The 17,544-nt window shown below is 39.1% G+C and overlaps 1 protein-coding gene across 5 annotated transcripts in view; it reads right to left on the bottom strand.

Annotated features, from left to right (window-relative positions):
- The window catches only part of TNKS (tankyrase), a 119,903-nt gene that overhangs the window by 14,448 nt on the left and 87,911 nt on the right, over positions 1–17,544 (bottom strand). For 3 of the 5 annotated variants that reach the window (XM_083833829.1, XM_083833827.1, XM_083833828.1), the window contains 11 exons: positions 14,971–15,142; positions 13,837–13,916; positions 12,673–12,818; positions 11,517–11,682; positions 8,576–8,795; positions 8,248–8,357; positions 5,613–5,801; positions 3,954–4,191; positions 3,197–3,279; positions 1,085–1,205; positions 353–450 (listed from right to left, as the gene is read on the bottom strand). In XM_083833829.1, coding sequence (XP_083689955.1) covers positions 353–450; positions 1,085–1,205; positions 3,197–3,279; positions 3,954–4,191; positions 5,613–5,801; positions 8,248–8,357; positions 8,576–8,795; positions 11,517–11,682; positions 12,673–12,818; positions 13,837–13,916; positions 14,971–15,142 — 1,623 coding nt within the window. Of the gene's footprint in view, positions 1–352; positions 451–1,084; positions 1,206–3,196; positions 3,280–3,917; positions 4,192–5,612; positions 5,802–8,247; positions 8,358–8,575; positions 8,796–11,516; positions 11,683–12,672; positions 12,819–13,836; positions 13,917–14,970; positions 15,143–17,544 lie in introns of all 5 variants that reach the window. The other 2 variants (XM_083833825.1, XM_083833826.1) reach the window with 1 other exon arrangement.

Below are 17,544 nucleotides of genomic sequence, written 5' to 3'. Positions count from 1 at the left end.
TCCTACAAGCTTGTGAGGCCTTCATCTCCCACAGTCTTCACTCACGGCCTGCCTTTCTCTGGCAAACTGTGGAAACCTTAGTTATGAGACGACACCCAAAACACAACATGAACAAAGCAAAATTATGATAGCAGTAAGTGAGCAACCACACCGCTTATTAAAAAAAAAAAAAGGCAAGAAACAGAAAAAAAAATCTATAATCAGTATAAATTAAAACAAATAAACAAAAATGCTCTAAACTCCAAGTCAGATCTATGCAATTCACCAAAGCATATTTTATCACTTTCAACATGCTTTAGCTCTAAGGATTAGGTGAAGAGAAAAATTCCACCAAGAAAGATATTTGCAATACCTCCTCTTCAACGGACTGATACTCCTTATCGTCAGGAGCAAGGTCAAGGAGAATGGTCCCCTGACTCACACAGTGGAAAGTTAAATAAGGATTGGTGCCTACAAACAGAAGAAATTAAAGGAGTAAAAATCAACAGGAGAAAACAATACTAGACTTCTTTCTATTCAGCATCATAATTTTTCTGCTTATATAACCCCAGTATAGCAGGAAATGCAAAATAAGCACAAAGCAGAAACGTAACCCTGAAAAGATAAAGCACTTTTGCTAGCAGCAAAAAAAACTAGTCTTAAAACAGAGAAGGAAAATGCACATCTGACAACTGGATTTTCCCCTGTGCTTTCAAGAGAAGCACCTGAGAAGTGTGGGGCAGCAAAGAACTCCATCAAGCCCACGCTTCAGGATACAGCCAGCCTGTGGGTAGGTATGTAGGGCAATTCAACCCAAAAGTTCCCTCCTCGGTCAAACAGGGTCCCTGCAAATGGTCACAGCTTCCACAGCTCCCTCAGGGGTGTCCATTCTCTGGGAAGGCAAGCAGTCACTCCATCCTTTATCAACCCAATATACTCTTTATCTGTCACAAGCCACCAAACCATCAGGCTTATCAGCAAGTACATTTTTCCCAAACCCAGATTCTTTCACTTCCTGGTATTGATGCCTACATTTACAGAAGATGACTGCTGGAAGCCTGTTCTATGCTACAATTAGACTAACAAGTGAAAACGTCCTATTTACCTTGCTGGCCTCCTAGAAGTCTCTCCACACCTTTTATCAATTTGTGGCGGTGTCCATAGGCATTAATCCCTATTTCTTTAAGCTCCTCATGTCCCATGTCTGCCAACACATCCAGGGTTATCTGGAAAGGTGAAAGACCACAAAAATCACCTGCCTGATTCCCAAGGCTTTAGCCTGAACACATCAGTTCAGAAAACAGAGTGTATTCATGCTTCAACCAAGACAGTATATATATATATATACATATATTTATATATATATATATATATTATGTTTTACTGCTCTCCTTATTGCTGCCACCTTCTGGCAAGCCTCTCCCTATCACAGGACCATACGCAGCAGCTACAGCCCAAATTTTTGTAGAACCTTAACTTCTCTTACAGCAATTAACAAGAGATGGTTTTCACAGAAGCTTGTTAAAAACATTTTTGCTTATGTAGAAACAGGATGCATGGAGGTGCTAGGACAAGTCAAATCATGAGAATATTTCTGAAGCATTCAAGGTCTCACCTTCTTGTGTAGTTCAAAATTTTCATACACAAACAGAAACAAGTATTCTATATGTTTACTAATAAATGTTAATAACGTGTTTCGCATCAGTATGCTATGGTGTATACTGTTACTGTGTGTATATATATCCACATGTGCATTAAGCCAGTGAGTCTGCCTTGCTAAGTCATGCTCAAGTATTCCACTACTCTGGGAAATAGTGTTGTGAGGACAGGCATGACTATTCTGTTGTAATATACAACTACATCCACATGGTGTTAAATGTCAAGGTCATGGAGATTACTGATGGAAGCAGAAAGCTAATAAAATGTGCTGTCAGATAAACTTTTTTTTTTAAAGTTAAAAAGAGCAGGAAATAACCACTAGGTGTAATATGTGTTTTTTATTGCTATAAAGCAATTCTGTGCCAAGGTGATTCTGTGAAACACAAAAAGATTTAATATGAAGGAGATAACTGTATAAAGTCTACTTCCAAATTTACACATTAAACTGGGATTGGAAGCTCAGCAGATAATGGGAACCCATACAACTTGGTTCAAAAGCAGGTAGATTGTTAGCACAACTGGACTTGCAGACATCAACACTACAAACTGAGTATCACTAATCCACAGGAAAGCAATTCAAGCAAGGAATTACAGCTACCCTGAGCATCTGTCCAATTGAGCAGAAACACCTCTAATGAGACTGCTGTGGAAAAGCCTCTGAAGACATTCATCACATGCACAACATTAAAAAAAAATACAGAAAGCACACAGGTATTAGACAGCACCAGCACAGACCCAATATGGATATTTGGCTAGAGCCAAGTTGAGGTGCACATGAAGGTAGTGCAGTGCTTGGGACGATAAACTTACTTTCACCAGAAAGAAAAACCTACAAGAGGAGCTAAACAGTTTCAAAATGATGAATCTGATTTACACTGTTAAATCTTATTAGCAGGGCAAGATCTTAAAAACAGGTTAGGAGTAAAGGAAGCAAAAGTAGGACAAAAGCAGCATGGCAAGAGAAAGGTGTGAAAAATAACAAAACAAGTAGAATACAGGTTGTTTTGAGGTTGGTTTGCTTCTTAAAAGAACCAGTTCCAAGTTGAAGCATAGGCCCTTTTCTTTAAGCATAAAAAAAAGTATTATAACAACACGTTCACTTTGGGGAGATACCTCTGTAAGATTTCATGGGAACATTTGGAGATTTTTCTGTAACACATTACATTTCAACTATTTGTTTCCTGACCCATCATGAAAGATTAGCAGCAGAGGCCTGAGAAGAAACACACCATCAAATCCAGTCTCCTGCACTTGTACCTTTCACTTCCACTAGTGTCCGTCCATCTTGTTCACACAAAGAATCTACTGAACTGTAACACGTTAAATCTAAGAAACAGTACATAAGAATAGGCCTCAAATACCTTAAAGCAATGTAAGCTTGAGAAACTGGCAGTCATCATTTTTTTAAGAAAGTGAAAACCGCTGATATCTGAATCAAACAGCCTCAGAGATTTTCATCTCTACTTCACTGATAAGCATTTACCAATTCTTTTTAAATTAGGGATAAGGCTTATTAGCTTAGTCTATCTTTAAAACACAAAAAACACTTGCCACTTACCTGTTCTGTCTCAAAGATGTCCCGAAGGTGTTCAAGACCCAGGCTTTTCAGGAACTGGGTGATGTTCATGTCAAGACCAGAAACTGTAATAAGAAAAACAAGTCATTTTAGCCCAAGCGCCTGAATTTAAATAAACAAACAAATAAACCATCACTTTTTTCTTAAAATTCCAGTCTGATTTTTTGTACAATCAACTTTTCTATGTCAAGAAGAAATAAATCACTTCCATCGTGTGAAACCTCTGTGCAAAGCTCATCACTATTCCCTCCCTCAGAATGAAATATTAAAAAGCACAAATGATCTGTGGCAGAGGTACATACTGCAAGAAGAAGGAAAGGAAGACTGGGTGTATTTTTGCTATATGTAATCAGCCAGATCATGTATTCTAGATTACTAATCAAAAGGTTTAAAAAAGCCTTAATGAAATCCCCCAGCTTTCACTATCGTAATTCTGTCATCAAACTAATTTTCATTGGATTTTCTGGATAAAATCAACAACATACATCTGGGGACCTAATAAGATCTGCCTTTGTACTCAGACCTAATCACCAACAGCAAACAGATGAATAGCCAACAACGTTCCTGAAGGAGCACACGAAAACAGAACAAGCATCAGACATTTTACAACGTGGACAACAGTTCAGGCGGTGAAGTATTTTCTGGCTAATCAGAAATACTTTTCAGATAGAGCAAGAGCTGTTGTGAATCTAAACTACTGTACTTCTGGCAATGCAAAGTTGTCCAGCAGCAAATGCACCTTCTCCCTCCTTCCTTTCAGTTCCTGCCGCTCCATCGCCAGCATTTGATGTCCCTCCTACTGCTAGTTCTGCCAGTGGCCCAGTGAGGTTATCTATACTGCTGGCAGCAGAGAGGCAGGATGGTGTAGATGCCGGTGAGATCAGGGAGGCACTAACAACAGTAGCTTGAGGCTTAAAGCACGTAGGCAAAGCTTCTGGAGGCATCGCATCTATCAGCAAAGCTCGGATATCATCAGCCTGAAAAACACAAAACCATTCAACGTGAGGTGCTGTTATACCACAGGCCACTGACCTCTGCAAAGAGTTTGTTCTTCTTCTTCTTCTTTTTTTTTTTTTTTCCCTAAATTGATCACTCTGTTCCCCCAGTTAAAAATAAAATTGCCAATTTTTGTAACATGGGAATTCATAGTTGCAAGAACATTCTGATTCATTGCTCAGACATGTGAATTAAGTTTTCCAATTCTAAATCTCTGTAAGAAAGTTCATCTAATTTCCCTTTTGGCAGAGTGACTTCACAGGTGTTAAAGCCAGGAATAGGAATGCAGCAACTTCATCGGAAATCCTCTGCAACCTAGGCCATGCAATGCCACCTCAGTTTCTCTGCTGGTCTCAATTACTAGTCAAGCATTTTGCACTGGATCAAAATTTCAATGGAAAAACTCCACTGTTCCCATAGTATATTATAGCAATGTATTATTTGCTATAATAACCTCTTACAGTGTTTAAACAAACAAACAAACAACAAAAAAAAAAGACAGGGGCTACAGGACAAGTATAAACCTGGCTAAAATTGGATTGCAAAATGTCTTTGTTGACTAAATTAAGCTGGACCCTCATTCTTCAAGAATTTCCTCTTTGCAGGTCCTCATAGAACATGATTAAGAATACCTTCACTTTCCCACAGAGAAATCAAATAGGTTTCCTGTATCTCTCATCACAAAGCAGGTTTCCCAGAGCTCAGATTATTCTGGAGGATTTATCTTGAACTCTGCCTAAGTGAATCAACATCCTTTAAAAGATTCTTGCACCAGAACTGGCCACAGCATCCCGTTTGGTTGCAGTATCAATTCCATTAAGAATGTTTAAGCTGGGACATACATATTCACACAACCTTACTAGGCTTTCTAACCAGCTGCCACTGCCACCAATAACAAGAAAATTTCAGGTGCCAGTTTTAGAAAAGGTTTGACAGCCACCCACTAATCTTAGGATGTTGTTTTGGACTTCTTCAAAAAAAAGAACTGAGGTAATATGCAGGCACTGAACATAATCATCCTCTAAATGACCCCATTCTGCCTCATCTCATTTTCCTTCTGGGTTCAAATAAATAATTACAAACAGTACGCAGACTGACTATCACTGGGGACATTTCAGATAGCTTTATTTCTGGAAATGAGAAGACAGATCCCAGGAGCGAATTTGAAAGCAGAGGGAAACCTTAAATCTCAAACCATGTTAAAGTCTCAGCTTAAGAAAACAGACTGGACCTGTGGGTAAAAGAAATCACAAACACACACATCCTGGAAATGTTCATTCCCTTCTACCTCAACACAGTGAAAACTGAGGACCACTGATGCCATGGAGGCACAGAAATACATTTAATGTGCAGAGCAAATCTGCCAGAGTAGTCTGCAGCTAGCACTCCAACGAGAACTTACTGTAGCCAGGTCTAGTGGTGTCTGACCCTCTTGATTCTTCATGGTTGGATCTGCTCCATGAGCTAACAGCAGAGCACAGAGCTGCGTCCTTCCTTTTTGTGCTGCTTCATGCAGTGGTGTGAATGCCCACTTATCTGTTGCATTTACACACGTATTGTATTTGATCAACAATGCTGCAATATCCACATGCTAGAAAACACAAGAACACCTTGATCAACATGACACTGATAAAACATATGGGATCAAGCAAAGGCACAGAATTATCTTTGTGCCAAATCACCCAAAGGACATGCTAAGTAGTACGTGCCAGCTGCAGGATCAGACCTGATACATTACCCAGCATAACATCTATAGACTTAGCTTTCAAAACATTTGTAGAGATTTGAACCGGAAACATAAATTTATGGTGCTGCAACATTTGTGATACTACACTAGAAGCTCTAAACACCAATGTGTTGTACTGCTGAGCCACCACGCAGATGTTTGCATGCAGAGCTTTACTGAACTGTCTTTCTTGCAGGACCTTGAACCCATCCAAGGCAACATAAACTTGTTCTTTCTCCAATCATATTTTGTGAGAGAAATGTAATTGATAAAACTCACTATGTTGTAAGGGGACAGCTATTTTACAGGCGCTATAAAAGTAATGATCTTACAACCTCACGCTTCCATCAATATCCATCTCTGAAGTTTCCTGTGTTGGAATAAGAAAACAGAAAACTGGAGAATATTTTTTTTCCCTCTCTTTGACCACTAAAATTACTTGTGGAATATAGCTTAGAAATAAAAAAGCAGGTAGTCAGAGTGAGTAGGTAGGAGCATGAAACATGCAACTTGTAAGCAGAAGCACAAATACTTTTGCCAATGGATTTCATTCTCCCTCTCAACAGCAATTAAGTGCCTCTCAGCAGCCCTAGGAAAAAGCTTGCTCTCTGAATAACTGTGGTTTGAAAAGACTGCTGACATTATTTTTCCCGTCTTCCAGACTTTTAAAGCAATTGCTGTTCCTGTGTCTTCTCTGCCACATGACATGAAACCCTACTGAAGGACATGCTGAATGAAGCACCAGGCGGAAGAACCGAAGAGAAAATACTTTATGAGGAAAAGGTTTGGTCTGTGAAACCTGCCAGCAATGAACATCTGAAACCAGTACTCTTCTCCTCTCTACCTCCCATTAGAGAGATCTGAGTGGGCTGATGACAGCTCAGAAGTGTGGGGCACCACAGGAAAAGCATACAGAAGAGCATCAGAACAGCCTCATTCACTTTTCCTACAAAAAGCAAGGCAACCAAATGAGATTGGCATTATGATTTTTTTTTTATGATTGTCAGCTTGAATCAATCTAATATTGCCACGTGCCAGTAAGGAACATTTTACCTTCACTTAGAACATGTGCTTTGTTTTGCTGTGCTCTAAAAGAGCACAATCTTCACATCAGAATATATCTCTACATCTAAGCAATGTCCTGGGCGTTTAGTACTTACGGTAGATGCTGATGAACAATATTGCTTGGTATTAGGACCCAGCAGTATAAAAGCATTCTGTATGGCATTTCTAAACCAGTATTTGGAACTTTTTGCTTTTTAGGACACTGGAAGCCCAGACTGACATAGAGAATCAATGCAAATGATGCAGGCTGTATTTTATTGATACATTCTGCTTAGAAACATGGTGAACCCTGCACTTCTTTTTCTTTTTTCCACGTGGCTCTCCAAAAAAAGTGTACTGTGGATCCATTAAGATCACCTCTACAACATTTTGCTCTTCTTGTGCCACAGCCATGAAGAAATGGAAAAGCATATCATTAGACCATCAAAACCACTGTTTTTTGAGCTTCATGTCCTCTCTCTAACCATAAGCATGCTCCTGGGATCTTCGCATGCACCATCTCTGTACAACTGCTCGCAAGACGTTTCTTTCTCACCTCATCCACAATTAACGTCTGTTTAAAATCAATCTATCAGGCACCTGTGCAAGTGGTACATGCACAGATGGAGAAAAGAGGGCCTGCCTCATCCAAAATGGTTTGAATCACCTATTGCAGCCCCACTGTAGCAGACATGTCCCCCAGGGCAACACTCATACTGCAAACTTGGTAGCAGCCTTTCAACAGTTCAGCATTGTCTATTTTGGAAGCTGACCCTCCTTCTATCATAGATTGATAGCACCCCTGGGTTGTGCTACATGGCAGCTTCCATGCTGTAGACTCATAGCCTGTCCTGCTTGGCAGTAGCTCCCTGCCAGAGACCAGCTCTAACAGACTTTCACTTCCCTGCCATCACCTGGATATGATCCCCTCTTCCTTTCATACAAGTCTTTCAGCACCAACTTGAGATCTTGCCTGTTTCAGCAGTCACCCCAAATTTAATGCTTTTCAATGCTTTACATCCGCTTGCTTGCATAAAGGTTACCTTCTAGCAGTCTTTCTAAACTGCTAAACCTGAATCTGTACTGTTTAGTTAGATCTATAGGACTGCAAACAGGATTCACAACAGCAACTTAACCCAACAAGTATTTGATGCCATCAGAGGCTGAATTTGTTCACAGCAAGACAACTGCAAAATAACCAGCTTTGAATATGTTTTTTTATGAGTTCTCTGTTGGTCTGCTCACAAGCAAAAGTACCTGTACCTACCCCATAGGATGCTGCATTATGTAGGGGTATTAATCCTCCTTTGTCCTGGGCATTAACATCAGCACCGTGCTCAAGAAGGTATTCAGCGACTTCCAAATTGTTGTAACCAGCTGTAGAAAGGACACAAGAAAAGAAACTGAGTATTAGGAGAGCTAAACCAAACAAAAATCTCCCTCCTTGGAGACCTTCAAAGGCCACCTGGACATGCTCCTGGACAACCTGCTCTAGGTGTTCCTGCTTGAGCAGAGGGGTTGGAGCAGATTACTTCCAGAGGTCCCTTCCAATCTTAATCATTCTCTGATTCTGTGAAAGCTGGTAAGTCACCCACCTGCAAGATGTAGCGGAGTTGAATTTCTTCCCTGGGTGTCTCTGCAATTGATATTTTCTTGAGTACACAGCTTCTGCACTCGTGCCAGGCACCCTTTCTTGGCAGCGTCGAGCAAAGCAGCATCTCCTCGCAGTAAGTCCTGGATATCTGTGTCTCCTTCTTTCACCAAATCTAGAGGAGTGTTCCCGTCCCGATTCTTTTTTGTTGGATCAGCTCCATGCTGCAAAGAGCAAAGTGGAATACTACTGTCACAACCATGAGCAGCACATGTAAGCACATCATTATTTTGTGGCACTGGATAGGAAGTGAGGGATTTTGCCAATCTGCCATCATGAAGTAGCAACTGCTTATGTCCGTATGTATACAGTTGTATACAATAAACTCAGGAGCTAAAGCCTAATGTGTTGGTCTGCAGCACACCCGTATGAATCTCAGGTCCACAGGCAGGAATGGCAGTGCTCTGTGAGAGCTGCCAATGTCTTTCTTGCAACTGAAGTAGCTTCAAGAACACACCCTGCATATAGTCATATCCCAATGCCACAGAAGATGCTAAAAAAAAGCTTCACACTGCAAATACCTGTTGGTATTTGCCCTGCTGGTAATACCTGCTGGTATTTTACCTGTTGGTATCAGCCCTGCCCTACTCCTTCAAACTGGTTTGCTCATGTGTTTCCTCAGTATGCCATCCTCACCTTGTGAAGTCAGGCCATGTCACTAAATACCACGCTGCTATCGAAAGGCACTTGTTTGAGATAGTAAATAGAAAAATACTCATTTCTACACTTTCTGTTATGTAACAGCACCATCTTAAGCAGTTTACAGGTCCTGCAAAGCAGTAAAGAGAACATTTAGGAGGGACAGTGGAGAAAGTGGAAAGTGGAAATTTGGAAGACTGTTGGAGTATACCTGCACTAGTAAAACACGCCAACCAGTCACTGATAAGAACGCCGTACTGGGTCACGGGGCAAGGAGGGGAAAAAACATGTACAGCATATGGCATGAGTCATGTCTATGTACCATTTTGTGGGAGGACAGCTCTGTTCTTGTTCACTGCCAGCAGCAGTGGGGAAAATAAATACAAGTAAGGCATGGGCTGGTGTTGTAGTTCTCTGGCTGGCTCCTTCAGAATAATCAAGCACAGTGATCTATCCACCAGCAGCAAGTCTACCCTGCCATTTCTCACTGGTGATGCTGGCAAAGATGTGCTAATGCAATCCACAGAGAATGACTGCGGATGAGGAGAGCAGAAGGAATCAACTGCCTTGTACTTACAAGGATTACAGCAATGTTCAGGGTGAAAAGGGTAAGCAGCAAGGGACAGAAAGGGACAGTATTGATTACACAGAACTCCACATTTCTAGTGCTTTTGGGAAAATAACTTTTTTTTTTTCACAAAACCTTTTAAAAACTGCAATAACTTCTCCCAGATTCAAGCTTAGATCCCTTAATTTTAAATACATCAAAAATGGAACTATTGAGATACTTTCCAGAATACATATCTAAGTGAAGACGTAGTATCCTCTCAGACTCCTTCAAAGGCAAAGATGCAAATGAAGGCGTTATTTTAAAGCAAGGTGTTGAAAAAGAAAGTCTCTCCAGAAATGTCTGTATGTTATTGTTTCATTCTTTAAGCAACACAGGACAGAAAGAGCACAAGTCAGGAGAAGTCAACCTGAACATCCACAGCTCAGCAGAACCGACAGCACTGCCAGCTGGCATGAGACACACAGCAGTAAAAGCCCTGAGTAAACTGCAGTGTAAGCATGAACACCCAGAGCCTTTACAAAACTGTGTCATCTTAAGGGCACATTAGCTGTCGTGCAAGAGTGATTTCTAAAAGCAGTATTTCACCATTTCTTTATTTCCTGTGTACATTCATTCGAGACCCTTCAAGCTGAACATAAAAGATGGATATGTTCCTAATGAAATGGTAAGAAAACTCCAGAGACCTCCAGTGCCTATGAAGCAACACTATGCTTGACAGATTATGAATGCTCCTATAGCTTGAGCTAACTTTGGTGTTCAGGTGGTACTACCAGGGCCATCACTGTGCCTACTCCACAGGTATTTCTGAATACCTTCTGGTTTCCACTGCAGATGTGTTTCACACTGATGTGCTATCCCTCCAAATGTTTTTTGGGTAATCAAATGAATTAATTGATGAGATAGGTGAAAAATAGTGGGGCTCTGCAGCAGTAAAAGAAAAAGCAGTGCAAGGGGAAGAACCTTTTAAGACTACCCATATTCATATTTTAAATGCTGAACTTCAGAGAGACATGAAACCACAGGGCTAAACCAGGCAAGAGCATTGGTAAGAAAACCCCCTCTAGAACTCTCTTTTACCATCCCAAGATAGGTTATGACCTTATGTTAAAAAATCTCTCAAATTCATGGAAACACGTTGGCATTATCTCATGTGTTTTACAGCTTCTTCTGATTATAATGAATCCACAGTACATTAATCTTCATTTCCTCCAGAAGCTTGACAGATTATACATTAACAATTTAAAATCTTTTATATGTCAAGCACCATGTAAAACCCACCTTCACTTATTGCTAGGTAACACACTCTTGCATAACTATTCACAAAGTTTCACTTAACTGCATGAACTGTTCCAGACAGGGATGAATAGGGTAAGGGTTTGTGTATTTTTTTTAAACAAATTCATTTTTTTCCAGTTTGAGAGTCTTGTCATACTTTGCTAATAGTAGCAGCAAGCCATGCTAGAGCAAGTTAATAAACCTACTAGAAAAAGTAACCATTCTGATGATTCTTTGTAAGTGAACAGACATTGCACAAACTATCTGACAATTGTACAATGAAAATACTGAAAGAACCATAAAGAAATCACTGAATGCAATTAACTTTGATTCTGATCTCCAGCAAAAAACAAAACATAAACACATTTAAAGACATATTTGAGAACTCCAGATCACTTACTTTTAATAGCAGTTTGCAGATTTCATATTTTCCTTTTGCAGCTGCTTCATGTAGAGGAGTGAATTTCCACAGGTCTGCTACATTGACAGAAGCACCATGCCTCACTAAGAGTTCAGCCACTTCGTAGTGTCCATAAGAACAGGCATTATGCAGGGGTACTAAGCCACTAATCAAAGAGAAAGTTTTTTTAGTAGCTCCAGACAATAAAATCCAACATGCAATCATACAAAATTTCAATAGATAAAATACCCACTCCCACTGGACCGTAATCTGCATCTTTCAGCCTCCAATTTTCATGGCTTTATTTCCTTGCTATTAAAATATCAATGAAATGAACATAATCATCCTTCTTCACATCCCATATAGGAGACTTCTAAATGCTTAACAAGCACCAATGTTGCTAGCGCTACAAGCAACTTCAATGCTGTTAACAGCGGCAAAAAAAATAAATTGCAAGAATCATTACATTCTGATTTTGAATATTAGAGAGTAAATTTCAGAAGAAGTATACAGCTATACAACAGATTTGAAGTACAGTTATTAGTACTATATTAGCACAGCTGATACCACAGAAAGATGCCCAAATATTACTTTCAAGGGAGAGCCTAAAAATTCAGTATTGGAAATGTTTTAGCCTGCCCTGAAGCCCAACATATTGGAATGAAAGATCAAACACAATCACATTATCCTACACGATCAATTTGCGAATAATGAAAAAAGTGTAAATGATTTATCTTATTTAACTGAATAAATAACTAGTTAATAATAAAAGCTAACTAACAGAATTAGATAAATGACCCTGGTATTTTATCTCAGACAATTCAAAACTAATTTGTCACCTGAAATAACTGAGAGGCTGCTTTTAAGCACAGCAAAAGTCTCCGAAATGGACAAAAGGGGGAAGAGGAGGATCAAGGATTACATCGGCCACATATGTGCTTGACTGTGGCTTTCCCAGAAAGTTAAATGTAACTTTAATAGTCCACAGTCTCCCTACAACGAACTTCAGGAACAATGAGGAATAAGAAGAAAAAAAGAAAACTTTTCAAGAGAAAAAAATATGATGGTTGCTGAAATCTGAACTCAAATGAACAGAGGGGGTAGAAATCTCACACTAACTGAAACCATTGGAGCACACAATGGAATGAAAACGTACCCTTTATCTTTGGCATGCACATCTGCCCCATGATGCAACAGATACTCCACCACTGATACACGGTTATATCCTGCAGCAAAGTGCAGTGGTGTTGAATGACGGCCTTCCAAATCCCTACAATTCACATTCTGAGGGCTGCAAAGTTGCTGGAAGACAGAAGAAACCAACATCTACTACCAAACTAAAAAATAAACAAAACAAAACAAAAAACCAAAACCAAAACACAAAAAAAAAAAACACAAAAAAAACCAAAGTAACCAGAAAATACACAAAAAGAACTAGCCCCCATCAAATACCCTAACAGAAAATTTGGTCCATTTATTTGTATATACCATTTTTTAGAAGTTAAGTTTCAGGAAATTTCTTTCCATATAAACAGAATTAAAAATAGAGCTTCTCTAAATGTATGAAAGTACTTTTCTAACAAACAGGTCTTAAATGATGGAAGCAGTATGAAGACATTCGTAACATATTAGAAGGGTAAAAATGAATTATCAAGTGCCAGATAAGTTTCTCCAGACAAGCCATGTAAGCCCATGTAAGTTTCTCCAGACGAGCCACCATTTCCATCTCATGCTGTCTTCATAAAACTAGAAATATTGAATTTGGCAGTCAAAAGAGCTGCTGGTGCACAAAACAGGTGCTGTTTGGATATTAATGTGTATTAATATTGATGCATTGAAGTTCAAGGTGAGACTGTGCAGAATGGTCTATCTGCAGGCTATTTTGCCCATCGATCAAGTATGAAAGAGAAGACCAAACCTTCCTGTGACGCTGGCATTCCATGGCATGACTGTTAATCTTCTTCAGATAAGGATGGCTTAAAACATTAAGTCTGTTACCTGCTAACTTGTTTGCTTGCCTTCTGATTGAATCACACACCTAAGGCTTGTTTCTATTAAACCGTGATTCTCAGGCTCACGGGGTCCTTATCAAGGAATTATGGCTGTATGAGTGATAATTCTCAGAGAATTCACAACTCAGAGAAACACCTCAGCACATCTCAATGCCCAGCTTATCAGAAAAAATATTAAGAGATCTTCCTTCACATTTTTTATGATTTATCATCCACTGGGCATGACGTCCACAACCCTTGTAGCAGAGGCTTTCATGAGCCTTGCACAACAATAAAATGAAAAATTAATAGGAGTTGCTCAAACCTACCTTCACAGTTTCCAAATCTCCAGCTTTAGATGCTTCTAATAACCGATAATCCACGTCAGAAGTACGCACAGGTGTACTTTCTACATACAGAAAAAGAAGTTTTAGGGTTATTAAGTTATATTAACTTGTGCTCGATTTTTTCAAACTAGGAAGACGTCTGCTGGCATCTGTAAAAATGCTACAGGAGTAGTGAAGTTCAAGTTCATATTGCCTAAATAGCTGAATAAGGAGCCTTAGTTTCAGTGTAAAAGTCAGATTTAGGCTCTAGAGCTGACATCATTCTGCCCAATGGAATTTCAATGTGTTGCTAATCCCATGTATGATAAGAACGACGTTTCTGCATTCAAAAAACCTATGCGTTCACTGGGACGGATTCAAAGATTTGATTAAGTTCAAAAGCACCTTCTCATCTACTTCAGCAAACTGCAAGAAGCCCCACTGCACACCCAGAATTAAACATGCTCATTTCAGCACCTGAATTAATACCTTTGCACTTTGTACTTGCTACGAAGCTGGTGAGGGGCCTGGAACCAAAGACCAGAAATTCTCTTTAGGAAGTGGTTACGCTGTTAGAAAAAATCCCCAAACTGTTAACCCTGGGATCTTTTATAAGAGAACCATAAACATCATACCCTCTAATTACTGATCACATAAATACTTAGGTTGTTTTTATATCTGATGCAAGTGCCTTTATCTCACAGGACTCTGCTCCCACTCTGTAAAACACAAGTAACATTCTGCTTTTGACTGCTAAAGTATGGAGTACCCAAAGGGTAGCTGATGAGAGGAAAAAGGGTTCTAATGTTTGTCAATATTTTAGTTTCCTTGGAACTTGTTATTAAAAAAAATTAAAAAATTGACCTGACTTCCTTTAATATTCCCATACAACAGCATGATATAAATCCACAAGATATTTTATCCCCATTTTGCACAAAATCTCTGAATTGAGCAGCTGTGAGTCTGTTTCCTAAAAAAGCATCACACAGAACAACGTAGATGTGTGCACATACTGGCAGAAGGGAGGGATGAAGAAACTATATTAAGTCTCTTGCGTTGAAAAGGAAATAAGATCCACAGCTTTAAAAGACAGGGAGAAGCTGAAGTTCAAATATCCAAGCCTCAATTTTTACCTACCACTTAGTATCTGTTGCACTGCTTCGTTTCCCATCTGTGCTGCTGTGAAGCCTTGTAAAGAGATGATGGAGGGATCAGAGCCATAATTCAGCAGGAGCCGGCAGGTTTGCAAGTGACCTGCTAAAGCAGCCCTGTGCAATGCTGTTTGACCAAGTGTGTCCAGTGCATTCATCTGAAAAATCAGCAACAATATAAAACATTATTAGAATTAAAAGCCTGCACCTGTCCATGTCCTTAATAAGAAGAGCAGTAACAGGAACTTCTTGGCATATAAGTTTATCTGTGCTGCAACTAAACGCAACCAAATGACAAAATACATAAACACTCCAATGCAAAGATAATTTTCTGCAGATGCTTTCTTGTCTTAAAAAAAACAGGTTATTTGTTTGCATGGCTATTACGAAACACAGGATCCCCAAAACCATACTTGAAATAGCGATCAAGCTCTTGACAAATTTGACAAAGATTAACCTTGTGCAAAAACAACTCTCACAGAAGAAGAGAAAGAGGTAAATAATTAACTAAACAATTCAAAGATCATCTACCTTTAAAGATATTATCATCTGTCATCCTCAGAAGAGGAATTAACACTCACTACCAAGAATTAAAACAAAGATGTCAGATTAAGAATTCTAAGGGTATGGGGGAGAGGGGTGGTGAAACAGTCCGTTGTTTGTAATTTCACAGAAATATTAAGTTAAAGTGGATAGAAATCTATCCAATGTAAGAGTATATAAGCAGACAAAATGGAGTAATAATAATGGAAACCTATCTATCAAGATCTAACAGAGAATCTAAATAACTGGCAGCATTGCCATGGGCTCAGTATCAGAGAAAGGAAGAGAATAATAGTTTTAAGAAGAAGGAAAAAAAATATAGAAAATAACCTTTCAAGAAGATACTTTGTACCTAGCAACCATTCATGACAAACTTAAATGCAGATGTCCAACAGCTTTTTTTCCTTTTTTTTTTTTTTTAATCACTATGAAATATAGAACTACTCTGTATTCTCTGCAGTAACTGAGAACCTGTTATCTGTTTCCAAGCCTACAGACTGCAGGCTGTGAACTGCATGCATAATAGACTCTGTTACTGTAAAAAACAACATTTTTACCTTTTACCTTCTCAAAATCTTTGTGATGGCAGCAGTCAAGGGTTTTTCTAGGTTTTCTCACCTAAAATGCAGCCTGCAAATTCTACTACCTTTCCATCAAAACCAGTGAAAAAACATTCTGGTTAAGACTGTATTTCCATGAAATTAAATCTGGGGGGGAGGTAACTACATAGCCAATATCTATTACCTGAGAGTGTTAAAAATATATAAATACCTGCAATACAGCAATATCAAGCCATAGGAAATAACAAAGAGCTACCACATAAATAAAGTGGTCTGTGATTTGATATTGTCTGAAAATCTTTTGTATCTCTGAACAATTCTACAGGCTGGTGAGGTACGAATTTCTTAGATCACAAACCCCTCTCACAGTGAGATTGATTAGGAGAACAGTTCTGCTTTCCTCTGACCGTGCTCAGCTCATGACACTCTCATGGGATTCCCCTAAAAGTTTTGTTTTAAATAAAAACTCTTTGCTTAGCAAGACACCCACACCGTACCAACTGTGACCTGGGAAAATGTTAATATTGTCTTATGCAGGTCTCCTTTCACCTCCAAATAACTATCTTTGCCGACAATCAACTCTTGGGGCAGAAAAACTGCAGCCATTTGAAGACATGCCTGTTCACTTCTGGGACAAAGAGGGCTGCAGCTGACCAAGAGGAACGCGGACACCAAATGAAGCTGTTCTTTCCCTCAGGAACGAGAATTAGACTTTGCAGGGCAATTTCAATGGTAGTACCTCCACTTTAAAGCAGATATGCTCTCACCAATCATGCAGCACTTGTCTAAAATGAACCCAAGAATGTATTGCACTAAGGCTGAATGCAGCAGGATTTATTTCCAAATGAAAATCAATTTGAATATTTAAAACAACCTGACAATCAGGAGATGCCAATATAAATCTAATTCCTGAAAGAAATACAAATAGAGATTAAACTTTCCTTAAAATCATACCTGTTAAGACATCTGTCTGGATTAACAACTGTTCAATACTAGGTCTAAAAACATACACCGTTTCACATTCAAAGTTCAAGTTTAAATTCTGACAAAATATCAAATATCCAAGCGGCACTGCCTTACTGCATGCTGAGAAGACAAATCATTCAAGCTGCACTAAGTAAACAAATGAGAAATATTCAACTGGTCCTCCTTATAAGCAGCCTGAAATGAAAAGGTTGTAGTTCTTAATTACTTTACAGGCAAATCTGCAAGGAGTTAAAAATAACAGATTTGACGGCTTTTATTCCGCATCACACTGTCTCTGGATCTGGTTTCTTCACCTTTTAGTACATACACAGTCAGTCCATTACTCAAACTAAAACATAAAAGCAGAACGCAGTTCTCAAATTAAAAGTGTGTTTAAGTAAGGCTTTTCATGGACAGATACCACCCTATATGGCATTTCCCATGCATAATCCCTTCTGTTATTTCATTTTCCTCATCCTGGATATATATTC

This window comes from Anser anser (assembly GCF_964211835.1).
Source record: "Anser anser genome assembly, chromosome: 4".
NCBI lineage: Eukaryota > Metazoa > Chordata > Aves > Anseriformes > Anatidae > Anser > Anser anser.
Note: the sequence above shows the minus strand (reverse complement) of the source record. Positions and strands in the feature narration are given on the sequence as shown.